We start from the raw sequence: 20638 nt of genomic DNA on the forward strand, positions 1-20638 counted from the left end.
TCATCCCCGCTTCGAAATATCCCAGGCTCTCCCTCCCTGCCTCTTTTTCTCCCGATTACCTTGGCAGTGAGTTTCGAGGGTTGATTCCCTGCCCTCATAAAGGATTATTTATGTCCATTGCTTCTAAATACATCACCTGATGATTTATTACCTTCAGTATGACGAGTTTCGAAGGCAAACCCCAGGCTGTGTTTAATTAATCATGAGCCAATAATTAAGTCTTTTCTCCTCATTTTCCCGTTCCCTTTTCCCCACTAACGTTTATAGGCTCAGGGAATTCTTTCCTATTTCCTGGTTTTGCCACTTCCCAGGAGGTGAAATTATCATCACCCAGTGCAGAAAGGTGGGAAAGAGATGATGAAGCAGCTCATTAGTTTTCTCTGTGTTTAACAAGGCTGAGGTCGCAAGCAGGGCTTTCTGTCATCCCTCATCCCATTCAGCATGTAGGGCATCTGACAAATCCTTGCCAAAGCTAAAACCCTTTGGAAAGGAGGTAGTGGCTCACATAAAGGTATTTTGGATGTTATGAGGAATGGAGTGCTGGCCCGACTCACCCTGGACCTCTGTAAGGGGAATGATGCCAGGTTTTAGAATGAATTAGAAAATAATATGGATGGCTCCCCGCTGGTTTCTTTCAGCGAGTGTAATAGTATTTTTTAATGCACATTTCAAAGAAATCTTTCAGCTTTTCCACTTCAGCCAAGCAGCCAGTGAAAGCGCTATGGAAAAAACCTGGTAATGTTTGAGAAGTGCACTCATTTCCAGGTGAGTGTTTCTCAGTTTAAAAGGCTATTTCTTGAGAAAAGCCAGCCCTCTTCCCTGCCTGGATATTATTTCATAGCAATTTACCATCAAAGTTAAGCAACAAACATTTTTCCTGAAGCTCTTGCAGGCATTGCTGCTGATTTATGCTCTTATCATCTAAGATTTTTAACTCTCCAGTCCTCAAGAGTTAGGACTAAGCAAAGGGCTAAGCATCATGGACAGTGAAAGAAAAAGAACTGATGAAAAAGAGAGGAACAGATGTGAAGGGAGATAAAAAAAATGAGGGCAAAACCTTCTTCCCCCCTGTATTTGATTCCAACAGATAAAGGCCAATTCACGCATAAGATGAGATATAAAAGAGACATTTAGATCTGTTAAAGTGATCAAAGGAGCTGGAAAGGGCAAAAGGGATGGAGATGTCTCACCACTACTAATATGCAGGTCTTCAGGAAAGCTTAGAGAAGCCGATGGTGATGGGGAGCAGGCAGCAGTCCCGATGGAGTCTCCCTGGGAGCAGAGAGGGCCAGGAACACACATCGGACAAAGGAAACATCGTCATGGTAAGGAACTGAAGTTTTCTAAAGGGTTCAGTGCTGTAACCTATCCCAGAGTCCTCCTTCCAGTGCTGTGTACCTGGAGCAGAAGCAGAGATGCTCTGTTGATCTGGCTTAGATATCACATCAGGCGGACATAGACATCTATCCAGGGTCCTCAGTGTGCGCTACAAGGGTTTTCTAACATGCCCAATGGTTTCTAAGCAGATACTGGAGCAGGTCCTGAGAGAGCTACAACCGCTTTGCACCACAGAGCAGCAGTTCATTGAGAAATTCTTCCAACTAAGCCACGATGCTGCAGACCTGGAGGTAAGTGTGAGGACTGTGTCCTCTCCAGTCCCATTAGCCAGTCCTCCCTCCAGCTTGTCACAGCAGGCACAGGGGGTGGCTGCCTACCTCTATCAGGTACCTGAGCTCTTGTCCTCTCATGGTGTCAGTAGTGGAGAAACTTAAGATTCCTGATCATAGAAACATTTAGGTTGGAAAAACCTGTTCCAATGTTTGATAACTCTTTTGGAGGACAAGTTTTTCATGATATCCAATCTAAACCTCCCTTGGTGCACCCTGAGGTTGTCTCTTGTCCCAGTTGAACATGACTGTCAGCTCCAGCGAAATCACAGAACCTCTAAGCATCAAACACAGGACTCCAATTGAGGCAGCAGAAATGAAACCCGGATCTCCAGCTTTCCTCTCTGAGGCAAGGCAGACAAATCATGATTCCCATTCCATTCCTTTTTCCAGACATCTGCCACTAAGGGAGAAAAGAGCACAGCATCTCCCGAGGACCCTCCATGCACCAAGTCCAGGAGCCAGTACGTGGGCGATGAGATAGTCTGGAGTGTCCTGCAGAGACAGCCAGAAGAACTGATGGAGGGATATTCCTTTCTTGACCATCCTGATGTCTGCTAAGTGGCCTCAGATTTGGACCCTGGGCCAGCATCATAGCTGGGCAAGCAGAAAGGCTGAACAGAGCCTGCTGGTCCTGCCTCTCTGCAGCAGCTCTGCTGCAGGGGATCAAAAAGCAAGGCTTGCGTTTCATGGAAATCGTGATCAGTTTTATTTCCTTATTAACAATGTCATAAAGTGAAAATATACTATGGGATAGAAACCTTATAAAAATGGCAGCATAAAAACACTGGAATTTTTCATTTGGCTGGCAGAACAAGGATATTTCGGTGTCCTCCTGCAAGCAGGGACAGTGAAGAGTTGATGACCCAAGCATTAATAGCCTCCTCTGTGACATAGAAGGCTTCCAATTCTTCCTTTAGCTTTGCCCTAGCCTCTGAAGCTGGCCACAGGGCCAGTGCCCTCTCTATTTAATTGCTTACCTTTTGTTTTCCAGATTAGAAGAACTTACAACCCCACTGCTGAGCGAGATCTTCAGTTGCCTGGAACCAGAGCTGAGGGGGTTTCTAGATATCTGCAATAAGATTCACCCATTTGGCTGCTTGCAAGTCCTGGTTACCTTGAATGACTTCATCTTTGAGACGTGGGACTCTTCCTCAGCTCTTCCCTCATCCTTCCTCAACACCATCCTGGGCAATATGCTGCTGCTGGCCAAGAACAGCTTCAACAAGTGCATTGCAAGTATCTGTAGGAGTAAACCCAAGTAGATCTGGGTGATGTTTCACCTCCTCCAGAATCTTCCAAACTTCTAACATGACTGGAAGCAATGCTGGTTTATGTGAGGCAGGGATCTTGCTCTTTTGGGTTTGGAAGGACTAGAGCCCCATTGCATCACAGACTGTGTTCGAGGGAGGTGGGATAAACCTAACAGCCATCTGCACCTCATCTTACAAGGGTGTTCAAACCAAAGGGTTTCCCTCATATAGAGTGCCAGGAGGCTGTGGGAGTGAGGGCAGCATGGCAGACGGCTGGAGACAAGCTCTCCATCAGAACTGGCCAGGAAACCTGGCCCTGAGCCCACTGAGGTCAAGGGAAGCCACATGTTGACATCAACTGTGCCTGTGCCAAGACCTGGAGCAGCAAATCTGCTCATAAACCAGCCTGAGAAGGGGCAGTGGTGAAAACCTCTGCCCTAGGAGCTGTGAGTGTCTGCATGGGGAGATTGCAGCGCTGGGTCTGTGCAAAGAGCTACACAGCCTGGGAGAGCAGGTACACCAGGTCCAGAAGAGCAGCGTGCACAGCTTCACATCCAGCCTCAGAGAGGCTCATGTATCTCCCCATAGGAAATACTGTAAATGGAGAAAGTCCAGCCTATGCCTCTGTACCATGAAATGAAGCTGGGGCCACACTAGATCTGACAGTGCCATGTCTTGTGTGCTGTTCCCAGGGGACCTTGTGCAAAGAGATTGAGGAGACAAGGATGCCCAGCAAGCTGAAAGGTGGGATCCTGCCCTCCGTGAGCCGCTTCGAGGAGTTTGTGAACTTCTCAGAGGAGGTGTTCAGGACAGCTCAGCGGAGAGGGGAGCTGGACAAGGCACACCTCAGGCTGGCCAGCAGTGTCTTCAGCAGCAGTGAGTACACTGGTGGCTGGATGCATGGAATGGTTTGGGTTGGAAGGGACCTTAAAGCTCCTCCAGTTCCAAGCCCTGCCATGGGCAGGGACCCCTTCCACTGGAGCAGCTTGCTCCAAGCCCCTGTGTCCAACCTGGCCTTGAGCACTGCCAGAGATGGGGCAGCCACAGCTTCTCTGGGCACCCTGTGCCAGCGCCTCAGCACCCTCACAGGGAAGAGCTTCTGCCTAAGATCTAATGTATAGCTGCAGCTTCAGGAGCTACCAGCAATCAGCTGAGCAGGGTACATGCAGGCTGCCAGCCTCCTGGGGACTGCCTGGAGCTGAAACTGCCTTCACTTGGGAGCAGCAGACACCTTCAGTGTGCATGCCAGTTGCATGGCATCTCTTGCACAAGGATGGTCCCAGCTGTGACAGGGCTGAAGCATGTGCTTAGCTTTGAAACTAATGTCAACCTCTCCTTTCCCACTATGGAGAAGCTTCTCCCTACAGATCACACTGCTCTTCTTACAAGCTCAGAGGTCTTGGGAGCAGCAGCAACAGCCAAAGAATAACTTCCCTCAAAACTCCTGGGTATATTGGTAGGAAGAGAAGGGTTGGGAGAGCAAGGCAGGCAGCTGCTCCAGGAGACCTTAGAGCAGCTTCCAGTACCTAAAAGGATCTGACAAGAAAGCTGGGGAGGGACTTTCTGTAAGAACAAGCAGTGGTGGGACAAGGGGGAATGGCTTCAAATTGTCAGAGGGGAGATTTAGATTTATTCATTTCTTTTAAGTCAATAGCCTGTCCTCAGCAAACCTGAAGGTGAACACAGATATGGTGATGATGGAAAATTTCCACCACATTCATTGCTTCCTGTGCCAAAAGATGATCCACAGCCTGAAGGACAAGAAGATAGAAGCAGAACAACGATATAGTGAGCACATGAAGAAATACATCATCACGTACCTGGGCCAGCCACTGGAAAAGCTCAATGTGAGTACAGGGTAAAGTGGGTCTCAAAGGGCACTTCCCAAACTTATGAATTAACTGGGGTCCAGATCACCCTTCCCCACATCCACTCTGGGATTATGTTAGTTCATTATAACTTGCCCAATGCTCCCACACCTCCTCTGACCACTAAGTGCTGGGTTTCCAGCACAACCCCAGCAAGAACAGAGCTCAGCAGCATCAGGTGCTGGTACCAGTCCTGCATCCCAGCAGCAGCATAAGGACTTGCTCAGACCCCACCCCCAGTTGCGTGCCTGCATCAGGTCCTCTTGCACAGCTGCCTGGGCTAATCAGTCTAACACAGTTTCACACTTCCCAAGAGGCTGCTTTGTTAGCGGAGCTCTGAGCATCTGGCTTTGCTAACTCAAACAGACATCCCCTTCTTCCTAGAGATGATGGCTACTCCCAAGACCCCTCCTTGCTCCGCTCCTTCTCTCTTCTCACTGGCATAAGATGTCTCAGAGGCTGAGATCAGCTTGAATTATTTATAGGGCCTGTTACTTTCAATTTGTTTCCAGGCTTTGCTGTCAAACATCTTGTAGGTTCGACTGGAAGATCAGCTCTGTGTCTCATGCTACCTGCAGCCCTGCTATGTTAATGGCTTCAAATTCTTCCTCTGTGAGGGAAAGTAGCATTTCATTGCTCACAACAAAGCAAAGCAAGCAACATACAAGGATACTTGGATTGTATACAAGTACAATACAAGTACAGCCTTCCAATACTTACAGCTGGCACAGGGTGCCCAGAGAAGCTGTGGCTGCCCCATCCCTGGCAGTGCTCAAGGCCAGGTTGGACACAGGGGCTTGGAGCAAGCTGCTCTAGTGGAAGGTGTCCCTGCCCATGGCAGGGGGTTGGAACTGAAAGAGCTTTAAGGCTCTTTCCAAGCCAAACTAGAAGCTTACTGAGGTGCACAGCAGGAAGAAACAACCATCAGAAAATGCAAAAAGGAAGGTTCCAGATGGACAGAAGGCAGGAATGACTGGAAGGATAACAGAGCACTGAAACAGTCTGCCCAGAGAGGTTGCACAGTCCCTATCCTCAAAGGTTTTCAAAACCTACCTTAGAAGTGCCCCAGGTATCCTCCTCTGAATCCAGTGTTGAAGCTGCTTTGAGCAGGTGGTTGCGCTGCAGACCTCCTGTGGCCCCTTCCAGCCTGGCAGATTCTGTGCCTGAAAGGCTCGTACAGAAAGATGTTTGTCAGCATTGAGCTTCCCCCGGAGCTGCCCTGCTCCTGGCACTTTCCTGAAAGCTAGCGGAGGTCTGTATCCCTAGGGATTGGCATAGCCTTGGGCTCTCAAGCAACAGCCATCCCTGGGGTGCGATGTGCTCCTCGCTACAGAACAGCCTGTCCTGCTTTCACACAATATCCTGGAGGAACAAAGAGAAACTGAGTTTTGCTTTAGACTTCAGCAGACTCTGGAATTCCCCAGCCCCACATCTGGCCCCAAGCGCTTTGTAGTGAGCAAAGCTATATGAAGCACAAAGGAACACTATGATTTTCCCAGCAGTCCCATTGCTCCGTGGTGCTGCAGCCCTTAGAGATGCTGCTGGCTGAGCAGGGAGGGAAGAGAACTGGTGAAGTTCCCTACGGCCTGCTTTCCAGGAGGCTAAACAGCCTCCAATGCCTCATTTCCACCTAATTAGACATGGGAAGGGAACTGAAACAGTCAGATTTCAGCCCCGATGCAGGGGTCCACCTTAGGGCAGCTCACCAGTGAATGTGTCCTTGTTGTTCCAGAACTTCTTTGAAGGGGTGAAAGCCCGTGTGGCTCAAGGGGTGAAGGAAGAAGAGGTCAGCTTCCAACTGGCCTACAGCAAGCAGGAACTGAGGAAGGTCATTGACAAATACCCTGGCAAGGAAGTGAAAAGAGCCCTTGAGACCCTCTACAGGAAAATCCACAAGGATCTCTCCCCTGAGGAAAACCTTTTGCCGGTAACTGGAGTGTGGTCTATGTGTGATGCTGTGACATTTCGGGGGTTCAGGACCACAACACATTTATAGCTGTCACAGGGTGATGAAGGGAGCTGATGGTCTGGTTTTCCCTAGGTGGTGTGGCACGCTATGGAGCGGGAGCTCATACATCAGTACCAAGAGTTTGAGGAACTGATCCAGCGCTGTTACACAGGGTCAGGGATTGCTATGGACTTCACTGTGCAGGACTTGCTGAGCTACTTCAGCTCCATCACTCTGTCCAGCATGTAGAGGGAGCCTTCTCCAGATGTCTGCCAGGAGCAGCTCAGGAACCCTTGTTCGCAGCTACACCATTAAAGACCTAAGCACAAAACCCTTCCCAAGCTGAAGTGTGATATGTGGGGCTCCCACCCCGAACTTAACACCAGGGTGCCTCTGACTTGTCAGTCTTGGGCTCAATCTCCCTTGAGGAGGTGGAGTTCTCAGACCCAAACCGCAGCTTCGCAGCTCCAAGAAACCATCATGAAGTTGGTGAAGGAACATCCTAAACCTCAGATTACTGCCAAAGCAAGTGCCAGCACTGCACCTCTTCAGCAGAGAGCCTCTCACTGCAGCTGAACAGTGAAAAGCATCTTCTCTCCAGGAACTCTCCCCTTTCTATCTGCACTTAGATTTCACAGCAAACCTGTAATAAAACAAGAGGGTTACAGCGCACCAAGACACCCAGATGCATGTAGTGTTACTATATCCAGGTTTCAGAACACGCACCATTGCACCATTGCTCCATCAGCTCTTCATCAGAGACAGATGGAAGTTCAGAAGTATGAATATAAGAAGGTTTATTGTTTTTAGCTAAGTAGCAAATGCTTCAGTTCTAGAGATCCAAACTGGCCTCTCAGGGAGCTGCCTCTTCTTACCTCATTTTTTGCTCATGCATCTATGGCAACATCACAGTTTAGAATCATGGTTTGGGTTGGAAAGGACCTTAAGATCATCCAGTTCCAGCCCCCCTGCCATGGGCAAGGACACCTCACACTAAACCATGTCACCCACGGCTCTGTCCAACCTGGCCTTGAGCACTGCCAGGGATGGAGCATTCACAGCTTCCCTGGGCAACCCATTCCAGTGCCTCACCACCCTCACAGTAAAGAACTTCCCCCTTATATCCAATCTAAACTTCCCCTGTTTAAGTTTGAACCCATTACCCTTGTCCTATCACTACAGTTTGTAACAGTCTTTCCCCAACATCCCTATAGGCCTCCTTCAGACCCTGGAATGCTGCTATGAGGTCTCCATGCAGCCTTCTCTCCCCGAGGCTAAACAGCTCCACCTTTCTCAGCTTGTTAATGTATTTTTCCACTTTAAAACACAGCTTCTTACCTTGTGATGACAGCCATGGGGCTAATGCTGCCCACTGTAACCTTCTCTCTTAGGCCCCCAAAGATCCTGAACTCTGGTTCAGTACAAAACACCAAACAGGTCCATAATGATGACACCAGGTTAAGGACCAGAATACCAGCCTACAAACTGAGGTCCACACCTGCAGGGCCATTAGCCAGGTAGAGGCATGCCTAGGCCTAGACTAGAGAGCAACACCCCCACCCTAAAGCTCAGGCAAGGAGTGAAAGCTCCCAAGAAGAGTTTAAATATGCTCCAGGACCCATGGATGTGGGTTGGAGCCTCCAGGTGAGGCTGATCAGGGCTATTAAGGCCAATTAGTGCCCTTAAAGCCCTGCCAGGTGTCAGTTGTCCTGTTACTCACACCTGTGGGAAGAACACTGGGAGTGTTGGTAAAGAAAAGGTATCAGTGTTTTTCCCAAGAAAGTGAGTTTTGGGAGGTCCACCTGCTGCCAGCCCCAGTGTGCGGCTGTTGAACCTCTTGATGTGGAGTGGGCAGGGCAGAAGAAATCACCTCCTGGCCAAGAACAGCTTCAACAAGTGCATTGCGAGTATCTGTAGGAGTAAACCCAAGTAGATCTGGGTGATGTTTCACCTCCTCCAGAACCTTCCAAACTTCTAACATGACTGGAAGCAATGCTGGTTTATGTGAGGCAGGGATCTTGCTCTTTTGGGTTTGGGAGGACTAGAGCCCCATTGCATCACAGACTGTGTTCGAGGGAGGTGGGATAAACCTAACAGCCATCTGCACCTCGTCTTACAAGGGTGTTCAAACCAAAGGGTTTCCCTCATATAGAGTGCCAGGAGGCTGTGGGAGTGAGGGCAGCATGGCAGACGGCTGCAGACAAGCTCTCCATTAGAACTGGCCAGGAAACCTGGCCCTGAGCCCACTGAGGTCAAGGGAAGCCACATGTTGACATCAACTGTGCCTGTGCCAAGACCTGGAGCAGCAAATCTGCTCATAGACCAGCCTGAGAAGGGGCAGTGGTGAAAACCTCTGCCCTAGGAGCTGTGAGTGTCTGCATGGGGAGATTGCAGCGCTGGGTCTGTGCAAAGAGCTACACAGCCTGGGAGACCAGGTACACCGGGTCCAGGAGAGCAGCGTGCGCCTGCTGCCAGCCCCAGTGTGCGGCTGTTGAACCTCTTGATCTGGAGTGGGCAGAACAGAAGAAATCACCTCCTGCATGTCTTGTTACAAACTACTCGCTCCTCCGAAGCCCGCTGTGCAGAGAGCTTGAGGGCTTCCAAAACTCCATTTGATTTTTGACAGATTTGGGGTTTGTAGAGGAAGGAAAATAAAATCTGTAACTCTGGCACAGGCCAGGGAGCCCCTTTGGACGTGTCTGCTTGCAGGGATCCAAAAAGGTGCCCAAAGCTGTGCGCATCACCCTGAGGCTGCTTTTCTATTGCTCATTGCTACATACTGGCTGTCAGCTCAGTACCTACAACCCGTACGTTTTTTACTAGTGGGAGCTTGTTCCCAGGGACAGCAAGTGCCTCACAGGGGGATAAAACCTCAGCATGATGCAAGGAAATAATCTTGGGAGCAAAGAGGTGAATGGGCACAGGGGAGGTGGGAAAGCAGGAAGCCCACTGCATCTGCTTGCCACAGCTCCTCTTGCCTAGGAATATCTTTGCTTCTTGACAGTAAGTTACCCCCGACTGAGCGCCAAGATCAACTTAATATAGCACATTATATAGCACATTAACACATCTTTCCCATGCAGAGGGGAAAATACATGGCTGAAATATCCAGGCTCTTTTTCCGGGATATTTCAAGCAGCTCTATGTAGTTGGACTTTCAGGTCCTTTGGGTCAAAGTACACCTCTGCGGTATGACAAAGCCACAGCTCCTGTTTAACCTCATTGGGTTTTCCCCCTCATTCTCCTGTGACGTGTCTGCTCACACAGCTCAGCTCCAGGCAGCAGGAAGAGGATGGTCCTAAGGGAATCATCCGGCACCGGCTTGCCCAGGGACTGTCCTCTCTCGCAGGTACCTGGCCTGGTTTTGCAGTCCAGTTTCCTTGTCGCGCTTTGCTGCAGGGCTCGCATGGGAGAGGAGGGTTGTCCTGGCAAGGTTTGCTGGGCAGGAGCAGGGAGATGCAGGCTGTGACATGAGGGCCCCCCAACTTGGGAGCACCCAGGAGGGCTTCCTGGGTGGAACGGACTTTGCAGAGCCCAGGCTGGCAGAGGTAAGGGTGTTCAACACCAAACACCATCTGCAGCAAGGAGGAGCAGTGATTTTCATTGTCTCCATTAGCAGCTCCCTCCACGAGTGGTGCAGTCACTGGGCACAGTCTGGGCAGTGCTGCAGTCCCAGCTTGGGATGGGGGACAAAAGGGTCCTGCTCCAAACCAGCCGCTCTTCTTAGAACCTCAGACTGATCTGGGTTGAAGGGACCTTAAAGCTCATCCAGTTCCAACCCCCTTCCATGGGCAGGAACACCTTCCACTGGAGCAGGTTGCTTTATGCTGACCTTGCTCCTGTGCCAGTGGGGCATTGAGATCTCTCCTTGCCGGACATTTCCCAGGGACTCTGCAGAAGGGCAATGACCAGGGATCATCAGAGGCTCATCAGAGCAGGACCATCAGGGGTTTGTCCCCTCAGCCATTTGCCCCCTGGGCTCAGTCCCACAGTGCAGTTACATCGATGACAAGTTCCCATCCTCTTGATGCTGGTAAAGGCCACATCCCTTACCCTATGGTCCATGTTTTCCATCTACATTATGTAGGGACCAGAAGGGATTCTGTCTCTTCCTGGAGGCTGGGAGAACCCCAGAGAGGGTTGGAAGGAAGAATCACACACGTGATCCATCCTTGGTGCACACAGGGGTTTGTGCATTGAGAGCTCAGCATCTCTGGGACATCAGCAAGGTGCTCTGAATCTGGCCAAAGCCAGGGGCTCTGGCATGGTCAGGTCCCACCAGAGCAAAGCAGGGGTCTGGGGCCCTTCCAGGGAGGAGGATTTATTGCCTCCTTGTACTTGTGCTGCCAACAGGCCAAAAGCAAACCTGTTTGATCTCCGTTCACAGGTCAGTTCAGAGCTGCCTGGACCATTTCCCTGAGCAGCTCCTGACTTTCACGTCTTGTGGTTTTTCTTGCTGGTTCCCAGCCCTGAGATGATGTCCTGGAAGGAGGAGTGCATGAGTTCACCCTCATGTTTCATCCAGCGCTTGGACCACCTTGTGTTGACTGTGAAGAGCATTGAGGACACTGTGGCCTTTTATTGCAAAGTCCTGGGCATGGAGGTGGTGACTTTCCAGGTAACATGTGGCACAGGCTTGGCCTGGGTCTAGGGGAGCTGCAGTTCTGGGCCAGTGGCTGGGCTTTGTGGATCTCTGACAGGTTCTCTGGGGCATGTCCTTGTGGTGGGGATGGATGTTCAGAGTTAGCAGGACTACAGCCAGGTCCCCAGCACTTTTAGGACTACACAGGTGAGTGGATGCTGAAGGCTTCCAGCTCAGGAAGTCCCACTGCACTTTGATTCCTTTCTCTGAGGACAGGGAACTCGCAAAGCTTTACGTTTTGGCAACCAGAAGTTTAACCTTCATGAGGCTGGGAAGGAGTTTGAACCAAAGGCTCGGTGCCCCATCCCCGGCTCTGCAGATCTCTGCCTTATCACAGAGGTACCCCTGGACCAGCTGCAGGGTCATCTGAAGGTGAGGAAGGCACAGAGTGTCCACAGTGGGACCCTGGGAGACATGAAGCCAGAGCCTCCCAAGTGACACTTTGAGGGTCTCTGTGTTGGGGAATGTCAGAATTGCCAGCTCATGTTTTCAAGGCGGGGGGAAGAGTGACCTTAAGCATTAAACCCCTGTTCTTTGTCTCTTCCCAGGCCTGTGGGGTGGTTATTGAAGAAGGTCCCGTGGCCAGAACTGGTGCCATGGGTCCAATCACGTCCATCTACTTCCGAGACCCTGATGAGAACCTGATCGAGGTTTCCAGGTACCGCCCGGATGTGACTGCAGCCCATGGAGGAGAACCCTGACCACAGCGTGTTTTGTGCCTGCATCCCAGCAGTCTGCAGGATGCAGAGGCCAGGCTTTTGGTGGCCGGTTTACAGGATCAAGCTTTTATTTTGCAAACCTAGGACAAGGCTCAAGTTGATGATTTAAAAAGCAGCCCCTCAATCATTTAAAAAGCATAAAACAATAAGGAAGGACTTGGGGGATATCAAGGAGAGCAGTTCCCCAGCTGGCCACACTGAGGTAGCAATGTTATCATCACTGCTGGAAAGCAGAGAGGCCTCTTCTGACCTCTGCAGCCAAAATCCTCTCTAAAATTGAAATAATCCCTGAACTGTGCTATTTTGGGGTATTTTTTTTCTGCCGGCATTTCACGGGAAATCCAAATTCCTCCGTGCAAAAAATGTAAGTCCTGAAGAGCTGCAGAGCCGCAAACGGTCACAGGTGGGGCCGAGGGTTCTCCCAGCTCCAGCTGAGCCGCTGTGGGAGCCAAGGACAAGAGCTGCCCCGGGAGGAAGCCGCAGACATCTCACAGCCTTATCCTGGGGCCGGGGACCGGGGGGGACCCCAGGGGGGACCCCGGCACGACGGAGCCCGCGCGGTCCTAGAGCCCGCACCCCGAGCGGCGGCTGCTCTCCAGGGTGCTGAGCGCGGCGGCCCGGCTCCTGCCGGGTGGGTCCTGCCCAGGGGCAGGTCCTGAGCAAGAGTTAATTTCTGGTGTGGGACTGTAGTTATTGATCGGTTGCCAACACAGATCCTGCCTGTCTCTGCACTGCGAGTGTCCTTTCAGTCACTGAGCTTGCTACCATAAATATGTTTGTGCAGAAATGTGTCCTTTTCTTAATTTTAAGTGTCATTTTTCTTGGAACAGCAGGAGAAAGAAGGAAAATGGCTCTTTTCTTATTCTGCCTGAGAGAAGCTGGGGATTTTGGTAGCACCATATTAATCACCGAACACCCTCAGCATCACACAAGCTGGTCTGTAATTTTCATAGGTCATTTGTTTCCTTGGCTATTCTAAGGTCTTGTTTCCCTTGTCAAGGGTTTGGGCCTCTGAATTAGTTAAGAATATGAAGCATTTGTTGTGTGAAAGTGAAAACAACAAGTGAGACACTTTCCTGGACTGGGATACTGGAGGTGTTTTCGGGTTTCTTGGCTTTTAGAGGAAACATCATGAAAGAAAACCTTGGCTTTGGGTCCTCTGGAAAAGCCTCTTACTGCTTCAACTGATAAGGGGCCTGATAAAAGGGGAGTTGTGCCCCACCAGCCTTCCTGTGCCTTCCCTTCCTAATTTTACACCGTGTCTGCTGAAAGGTGTCAGGATTACACCTGATGGGACAGCCAAGGCATGAGGGAGGTTTCTGGATCATGGGGGTGAAATGCAGCCTGGAACCCAGCTGAAAAGCTGGTAAAAGGTGGGACTCCAACCAAGGGAAACCAGAAGCTTGTAATGGAAACCTGACAAATATTTGAAATCAGTTGCTCAGTGGGGAAGCAGTTTGTAAGCATCTTCTCTTTGATGAGAGACCATGTTAAACCACAGCCAGGCTTTGCTGCCTACGGGCTATTGTCCTCATCAGGAAAAACAGCCTGCAGGGCTCAATGTAAATATATGAGTCTGGAGAAATCCCTGGGCACAGTCCAGCCTTCTAGCTAGCCTCTGCTGGGTTTCTATTGGAAAAGCCTCTGTACTGAATATGTTCAGATTAAACAGAAAACCTCATGGTCCACATAATGTAGCATTAAATCTTCATGCAGAAAATAAGTTTACTTCAGTTCTTTATTCAGAAAGCTTCAGTGGGTATATGCAAGACAGTATGAGAGAGGGGAATTACAGGTGGGCAAACAGCTCTGCTCTGACTGGGAAGTTCTCTGCAAACACCACTACAGGCAAGCTGAAAAGGAGCCAGCCCACACGCCTTCTTGCTTGCCTAGTCCCATCTCTCTGTGCCTTGCAGAAGGCACCTTCACTTCTGCAATGGATTCTGCACCTATATCATAATTGGAAGCCAGTCCTTTGGATCAGCAGTCACAGTATCTGTTTCGTGTACAGGGGATTATTGCACAGTTCTCCATCTCTCTGCTCACAAAGGACGCAGAGTCAGAAGCCTTTCAGTGAATGGCTGCACAGGAGCACAAGTGCTGATCTCATCCCAGCTGGGAAGATGAGTTAAGGACTGAGTCTCATTGAGCTTTCCCTCCTCTAAGGGGAGAGAATCAGGAATTTCCCAGTGTGAGTCATGGTGTGTATGTGCCCAGGTCACCATCCAGAAGGGCCCATCTCTGCAGAGACTGTAAAGACCACCTCTGCTGAGCCAGCTCTGAGTAGGGCAAAGCTGGGAGGGATGCTGTGGCAGAGACAAAGAACTGGCAGGCATCACCTTACAGGAGGCATAGGATCAAGTGTAGGAGTGGCGTAGGGCTCCTCACCTTCCAACTGCCTTCCTTTCAGAAAAGAAATACAAGCTTTAAAGTTCCTTGAACCATCCCTTGTACACAGAGAAGTGAAAAACACTTCCCCAGTACTGGAGAAATGGGAGGCTTTTACTGGAAAAGGAAATAATCCATCTCTGCCTGAGGGTTTTGCAGGCAGGGCTGTTTACAGTAACTGATAGGTTTTTCAGCTGGCCATCGTGACTAACTAACCATGACCACAGAAGTGCCCAGAAGAGCACTAAGAAAAGCACACAGCTTGCAGCTGAGCTTCCTCTCCTTCCCAGACTCAGCAGTCAGGCATCCTGCGCAGAAAACCTTGGAATGCAGCTTGGAAAAAGATCTAGACACCATTCCTTCTGGGGAGCTGGCTTCCAGGTGATACCCCGGGATTCTCACAGATTTCCATGGGAGTTCTGTTATTTGTAATGGCCTAGCAGCCAACTATGTGTTGGGATTCAGTCTGTGTCCTGATCACTGACACAGGCACACCTCCTGCCTCATGGGCTCCTTTGATATTAAAGCATCTACTTTGACTTCAAGGGGAGGGAATTTTCCTGTCATTGGAAAAACAAAAGTAAAGCACCAATGAAGAGAGGATTCAGAGTTTCACTGGGGGAAGTCCCGTATCTAAACCCTGGTTGCTGTTCCCTCACAGGCTGCAGGCCAGCTGGGAACTGTCTGACAGGTTCTCCAGGTTGTCTACCGTAGTGATGATGGTTTCTATTTTTTCTTCTGGAAGCACATGGGAGGCGTTGGAGCGAAACTTCTTCAGGAGCGATTCTTTGCTCAGAGGCTTCCTCCAGTGCCCATAGAAAGTGTCACATTTGCCTGTGAGGACGTCCCCGCTGTGCAGGAGCAGTGCCACCTCTCCGTACATCTTGTCAAAGTTGGCCACGTTATCTTCAGGGTGCTCCACCACCACCTTGTCCAGCAGCTCCCTCAGCTCCTGCCGCTGGATGCTGCTCTCTGCGAAGGAGCTCAGGCCCACTTCCCCATCCAACAGGGCAGTACAGGCGTTGAATTGGAAGGAGTGTCTAGCCTGGTGTTCAGAGCTGGGGAAAGGCCGATTGATGTACTTTGACACCGGGATCTTCAGCACAATGGTGCGGATCAAAGAGGGAGAGAAGGACCCTGCATAGTTGATAAAGAGGTTCCGGACAGACAAGGCAGCATCCACTACCCAGTGCATCCCCAGGTGGGCTGGGAATCTCTTGAAAGCAATATCCTGCTTCTCCAAGAGGAACTCATGATGGTCACTTGGTGTGGAGAGTGGTTTGGGTTGATAGACACTGTAGAAAGCACTGAATCCAGAGCAACCAGGGATATCATCCAGAATCAAGGGGTTGGCCTCCATCCCTCGGGCAGCCAGCAGCGCTGCTTCGAAGCCCAGGCGGGTGGCATTTCCAATGTGCAATGGCTTGGCTTGGGTGGCAGCGTTGGCCATGGGTGCCCCTGCAAGCGATGCAGCAATGCCCAAAGCGTGTGCGCACTGGGCCGTGCTGAGGGACAGCAGTTTCGCTGTGGCTGCAGCACTGCCCATGGTACCGACCACCGAGGGAGGGTGGAACCTGCAGATATGGGGGGAAATTGCAGATATGAGCATCCTGCCTGCTTGACACAGGGAACTTCATCCACCAGACCTGCCTGGGACTGGGGTGAACTGCCAGCTACCCTCACGGCTCTGGTGCAGGTGAGATTTACCTAACTCAAAATGTAGCCGTCTACAAACTGTCTTCTTGAAACTTCATTGGGGACAACAGAGTGAGCTCAGCATCTCCAGAAAGCCATTTGTAGTTTTCCCTAAGGGTAGGTGTCATGGCTTGTGTCCATACAGCTAAACTTTCTTCCCCCAAACAGATAAGGTGGCCTCATCCACCATGCTCAAGGGTAACAGCGCCTGGTCATGCCATCCCTTGGACCACACCAAGGTACTGCCTGGGACTGTGGCCACAATTAAGCTGTCTGCATGGCTGTGGACACTACCTGTCCTGTGCTCTTGTCCTGGCTAGTTTAGGTGATAACGCTGCAGACTCATTGCTAGTCCTGTAGATGGTTAGTTTTGAGGGAAGGTCACTGGAGGTCACCAAATGAATATGTGGTGCCTCATCAGCTTGGGGAGAACTGGCATTTGGCTCTCAGTAGGTTCTTACCCTGATCCTGAGTTCAGCCGGACTTAAACTAACATATTGAAACCCTGAGTAGCACTGTTAACACTCACCAACCCTCTTCCTACTTGGTGAAGAAAAGGAGGTTTACCTTTTAGGAATGTTGTGAGCCTCAGTGGAGAAATGCATGAGCCTTCCTTGCACTTCCAGGCCCACATTAAATGCCAGCAGGAAATCCATGCCATTGGGTTTGGTGCTTGGAGGTAGCATCTGGGAAGCTGCCAGAAGAGCTGGCAGCACAGCCCCTGACGGATGAGTAGCAGGGTGCCAGGTATCATCAAAGTCCATGGAGTGAGTCTGCCAGAGAAACGGAGATAAGGACATGCTGGTGTGGTGGGCTGGAGGCTGAGGAAGCTACAGGTCCTTGCTGATGAAGCTGCATCTGTAACAGCATCCACCCAGTAGCTCCCACAGAGTTATAGAATGGTTTATGGGGGACCTTAATGTTCATCCAGGTCCAACCCCCTGCTTCCTATAATCCTAACTAGTGCAGCTCTGCTCCTGGAAGAGCTCGCCTTACCGCAACTCCATTGGTGAACGCAGCCAGCGTGGGGGAGAGCTTTACCCCTGGCTTGCCATAGACAGAGCTCACAGCAACTGAAGAGTACAGCTCCTGTGAAAGGGAGGGAGATTCAGGTGAGGAGCTTGGGTGAAGCAGTGACTGTGATGCCAGAACACTCCTCTACTGCAAGGCAAAAGTCCTGTGTCAGCCATGAAAGCAGGACTTGGATGTGGTGGTGGTGTCAGGACCACATTAACTACGTGGGAATATGGGACCATTCCTACCTGGCAGTACTGCAGAGCGATGTCAAACACGTGTGTTGTGCTACCCACGAGGCCGACCCCGATGCTGTCGAGGATCATCCTCTTGCTTCTGTGACGGACAGTCTTGGACAAGTGCTCGGGTCGAACTGCATGGATGAAGGAGGCAAAGCTGCTGGTCACTGTCTCCTCCGGAGCACTCCTGGCCACCACTGCAGCACCAAGAGAGAGGAGAGGGGATAAAGACATGTGTGGGCCATGTGCTGATGGTCAATACAAATTATGTCTCTTTATCTGTAGAACAGGCAGAGCAGAACCCCTGCTACATTGCCAGTGTAGGACTACACCCAAAGCCTGGATTTACCCAGAAGTTGGGTCCTACAAGTCACTGAGGTGTCTTGACTCAGCCACAAAGCCCTCAAGCCCTACGTACTCAAAAGGATGCTAGTGCTTAAAACAAGTCTTTTTGTGTTCTTTCATCGTTGAGCTCAGCTTATCAGAGGATCCAGCCTATGCTTCAGAGGGGGATTAAACAGAAGATCTCCTGAGCTTGGTATTTGAAGGAAAGTTTTCCCTGTCTCTGAGAGCATCTTTGCTGGTAGACAAAAACCAGCCTACCAAGCTTCCCAAGGCAAAGTTGGTTCCTGTATTTGTGACCTCAAAGGCAGAGCTGGGCAGACAGCACAAAGTCCTGGCACTCCCGGGTTTGGAAGTCACCATTTCCAAATCTTTGGTGACATTGAAATTCAGTGGAAAATACCCAGTTTGGGACAAAATTGTTTTGATGAATTAATAATTCATAAAACGATCATTCTTATACCCATTATAATTTATAAGATAATTTTGAGAGTGCACAAGAGCAGAAAAATCATAAAATTCAATATAGCGAACACATGCATGATTTCAAATCCACATACAGGTATGCATGATGGGGGAATACACACACATGCACACAGATCAAAGCCGGCATTAATATCCAAATGAAACTAATGACATGAAAAAGTCAGGATGAGTGAAGCAACCAAGTAAAAACACTTTGCTTCAACATCTTACAGGAAACCTCATGAGAAGCAGCAGATGACAACATTTTATTTTTCAACCAGAAAACATCCCAATTGAAAAAAAATGACCATTCCCTAATTTCAGTAGCTTGTATTCATCCTTAAATGTCATGCCTACTGACTCACAGTTTGCTTGCAAGCGTATTTGGACTCACCTAGAGCCTCAGTAAAATCCATTTGTAAACACAGCTGAGAATGTCATCATGGCTGTGACTCACGGGGATAACATTCCCCCCTTGCAGCGGCTCCATGAAATACATCGCTATAGGAATCTGTAACACTCAGCACTTTGGAAAAGCTTCTGCTGACAAAAATCTGTGTCCTCTCTGTGTACCCGGAGCATCCTCAGCATCCCACAAACCTCCGCCCTCAAGGAGAAGGAACAAACTGGACTGGAGAGGCTGGAGGAAAATCTGCTCGAATCACACCACAGCCATAAAATCTGGATTGCTTCCTTCCCGTCATCAAAGGCTCTTTGTCACTTCAGTAGGCAGAGATATTTTTTTAACCCTTCCATTAAAAGCATTTCATGACTCCAGTGTTTCTGTCCGGGTATGGTAATGGTGCTGCAGAACTTCATTAAAACCAAAATACTCCATCCAAGACCAACTAGATCTATGTAATTATTATTAATCCTCTTTTCTCGAGTGTTGATTAAGCAGAATTCATTGCATTTTTTATATTAATAACACATTTGAAAATCACTTAATAGACAAACTTATGAGAGACCAAGTGGCTACACAGCTAAGTCCTGCATAATTTTCCTGAAGCTAGAAGCTGTATCTGTGCAGAAGCTCCTCCGCTGTGAGACACAGGGAATGACCCCTGAATCGCTTCAAGCAGTGCTAATAGCAAGATCAGATGTAATAAAGAAGTGGTGACAGACGGGAGAGTTAAGGATCTGAGCAAGCCGATGACAGCTCCAACTTAAAGATCTCACCTTTATGGTCAAAGAGTAAGAATTTGGAAAGTCTGGTTCTACATCAGTTAAAGCTTCTGGTTTAGCGCAGGATTAACAATCAGCATTTTTATCATTTGTTACTTTCCTCCTTGTTCTTTAGCAACCACGGGCAATAATCACACCAAAACCCCCCAAACACGTTTATCTTCCCAGGATTTGAGCGGTTTATCTCAGCGCGAGCAGCCCAGAACCTTTGCTTTTAAAGCAGTAACATGGTTATTTGGATGCTCTTTAAAGAAGGACAGGGAATGCTGTTCTGCAGGGAGGTACAAACCGTGAGCAGCAGTTTTGTGAACTTGCCGGGAGCTTGCCAAGAACTTCTGCGATATCTAAAGACAGAGAAAGAGCATTTGTCACCAAAGCCGCTTGAACTCCTTCAAAGCCGCGTTACTCTGGTTGTGCCTCTAACATGGCACTGTGAGACACTCACAGATCAAACGGGCGGATAAAACTGGCTACATATTTAAAGGAGAAAAACATTTTCCAGGGCTCGGTCCAGCAGGGATGCCAAGACTAGCCAGGGAAATAAAGCAGTACAGTAGAAGGGGCAGCACAGCCTTTGCAGACCTACCATGGAATAATCCCGTTCCAGCTGCGAGCAGCACCAGCTCAGGGTGGACACAGGGAGTAAAACACCACACAACACGTCCCAACAACAACAACCCCCCTGCCATGGCACCATATAAACCCATGTGGGATGCATCAAAAGGAACAGGCATGAAAGGAACAGGTTAGTAACTGTAAATAGAGTGTCTGTGAAAACCTCCTGATTTTGTTAGTATTGGGGCAGGTTCCCACTTCATGTCACGGCAATTTCGGCCAGTTGAGGAACTGCCCGGAAAACGACATTGCCTCTTTAAAGTGAAGAAGGAAAGAGCAGAGATGGATAGGGTTTGTACATGAAATAGTAGTTACCTGTAAGGTTAAGTAGACCATGCTGGTGGCTGTCACCACTGCCTAGTGCCCAGCTCTGCGCTGCGCTATTCGAGGGATGGGAGAGGTGTCTGTCTGCAAGGTGCTTTGGTGTCAGGGTTTATATATGCTTCTGAAAGGCAATTTGCTTTTTGTTTTTTTGCAAATGAATTTCAAGTGGGATGACATCAGCCTCTGGGGACGGAGAGGGTGGGGGGAATAGATGAGGAGGGGTGGTTTTTCTGTGCTGGACACAAGGGAAACCCCCCCTGGTTTCAGGAAATAA

General features: G+C 49.7%; 3 protein-coding genes and 1 long non-coding RNA gene across 6 annotated transcripts in view; 2 read left to right on the forward strand and 2 right to left on the reverse strand.

Moving 5' to 3' along the window:
• LOC136019213 (exocyst complex component 1-like) overlaps positions 1 to 7067 on the forward strand; it is a 24565-nt gene extending 17498 nt beyond the window's left edge. The window contains exons 11-18 of one of the 2 annotated variants that reach the window (XM_065689115.1): positions 1207 to 1325; positions 1524 to 1628; positions 2061 to 2131; positions 2662 to 2902; positions 3613 to 3796; positions 4568 to 4767; positions 6521 to 6715; positions 6830 to 7067. In XM_065689115.1, the coding sequence (XP_065545187.1) occupies positions 1207 to 1325; positions 1524 to 1628; positions 2061 to 2131; positions 2662 to 2902; positions 3613 to 3796; positions 4568 to 4767; positions 6521 to 6715; positions 6830 to 6985 (1271 nt within the window). In that variant the 3' untranslated portion in view covers positions 6986 to 7067. The remainder of the gene's footprint in view (positions 1 to 1206; positions 1326 to 1523; positions 1629 to 2060; positions 2132 to 2661; positions 2903 to 3612; positions 3797 to 4567; positions 4768 to 6520; positions 6716 to 6829) is intronic. The other variant, XM_065689116.1, reaches the window with a different exon arrangement.
• On the reverse strand, positions 5808 to 8297 carry LOC136019215 (uncharacterized). Its single transcript, XR_010614776.1, has 3 exons — positions 8075 to 8297; positions 6495 to 7379; positions 5808 to 6150 (listed from the first exon to the last, which is right to left on the reverse strand). It is a non-coding gene; the product is annotated as an uncharacterized LOC136019215 (long non-coding RNA).
• GLOD5 (glyoxalase domain containing 5) lies at positions 7496 to 12884 on the forward strand. 2 transcript variants are annotated; one of them, XM_065689117.1, is made up of 4 exons: positions 7496 to 10085; positions 11204 to 11354; positions 11595 to 11750; positions 11927 to 12884. In XM_065689117.1, exons 2-4 carry the CDS (start codon positions 11211 to 11213, stop codon positions 12077 to 12079), a joined length of 453 nt encoding a protein of 150 aa, XP_065545189.1. In that variant the 5' UTR covers positions 7496 to 10085; positions 11204 to 11210; the 3' UTR covers positions 12080 to 12884. The 2 variants fall into 2 exon arrangements, with proteins under 2 accessions (XP_065545189.1, XP_065545190.1); XM_065689118.1 differs by lacking the exon at positions 7496 to 10085 and adding an exon at positions 10098 to 10284.
• A 933-nt stretch (positions 12885 to 13817) lies between these two features.
• Positions 13818 to 20445, reverse strand: LOC136019326 (cis-aconitate decarboxylase-like). The gene is made up of 6 exons (XM_065689437.1): positions 20356 to 20445; positions 19715 to 19769; positions 17443 to 17630; positions 17177 to 17269; positions 16748 to 16953; positions 13818 to 16059 (listed from the first exon to the last, which is right to left on the reverse strand). The coding sequence occupies exons 1-6, from the start codon at positions 20374 to 20376 to the stop codon at positions 15141 to 15143; spliced, it is 1482 nt and encodes a 493-aa protein (XP_065545509.1). The 5' UTR covers positions 20377 to 20445; the 3' UTR covers positions 13818 to 15140.
• Between the last annotated feature and the right edge of the window lie 193 nt (positions 20446 to 20638).

This window comes from Lathamus discolor, chromosome 9, assembly GCF_037157495.1.
Source record: "Lathamus discolor isolate bLatDis1 chromosome 9, bLatDis1.hap1, whole genome shotgun sequence".
Classification (NCBI taxonomy): domain Eukaryota; kingdom Metazoa; phylum Chordata; class Aves; order Psittaciformes; family Psittacidae; genus Lathamus; species Lathamus discolor.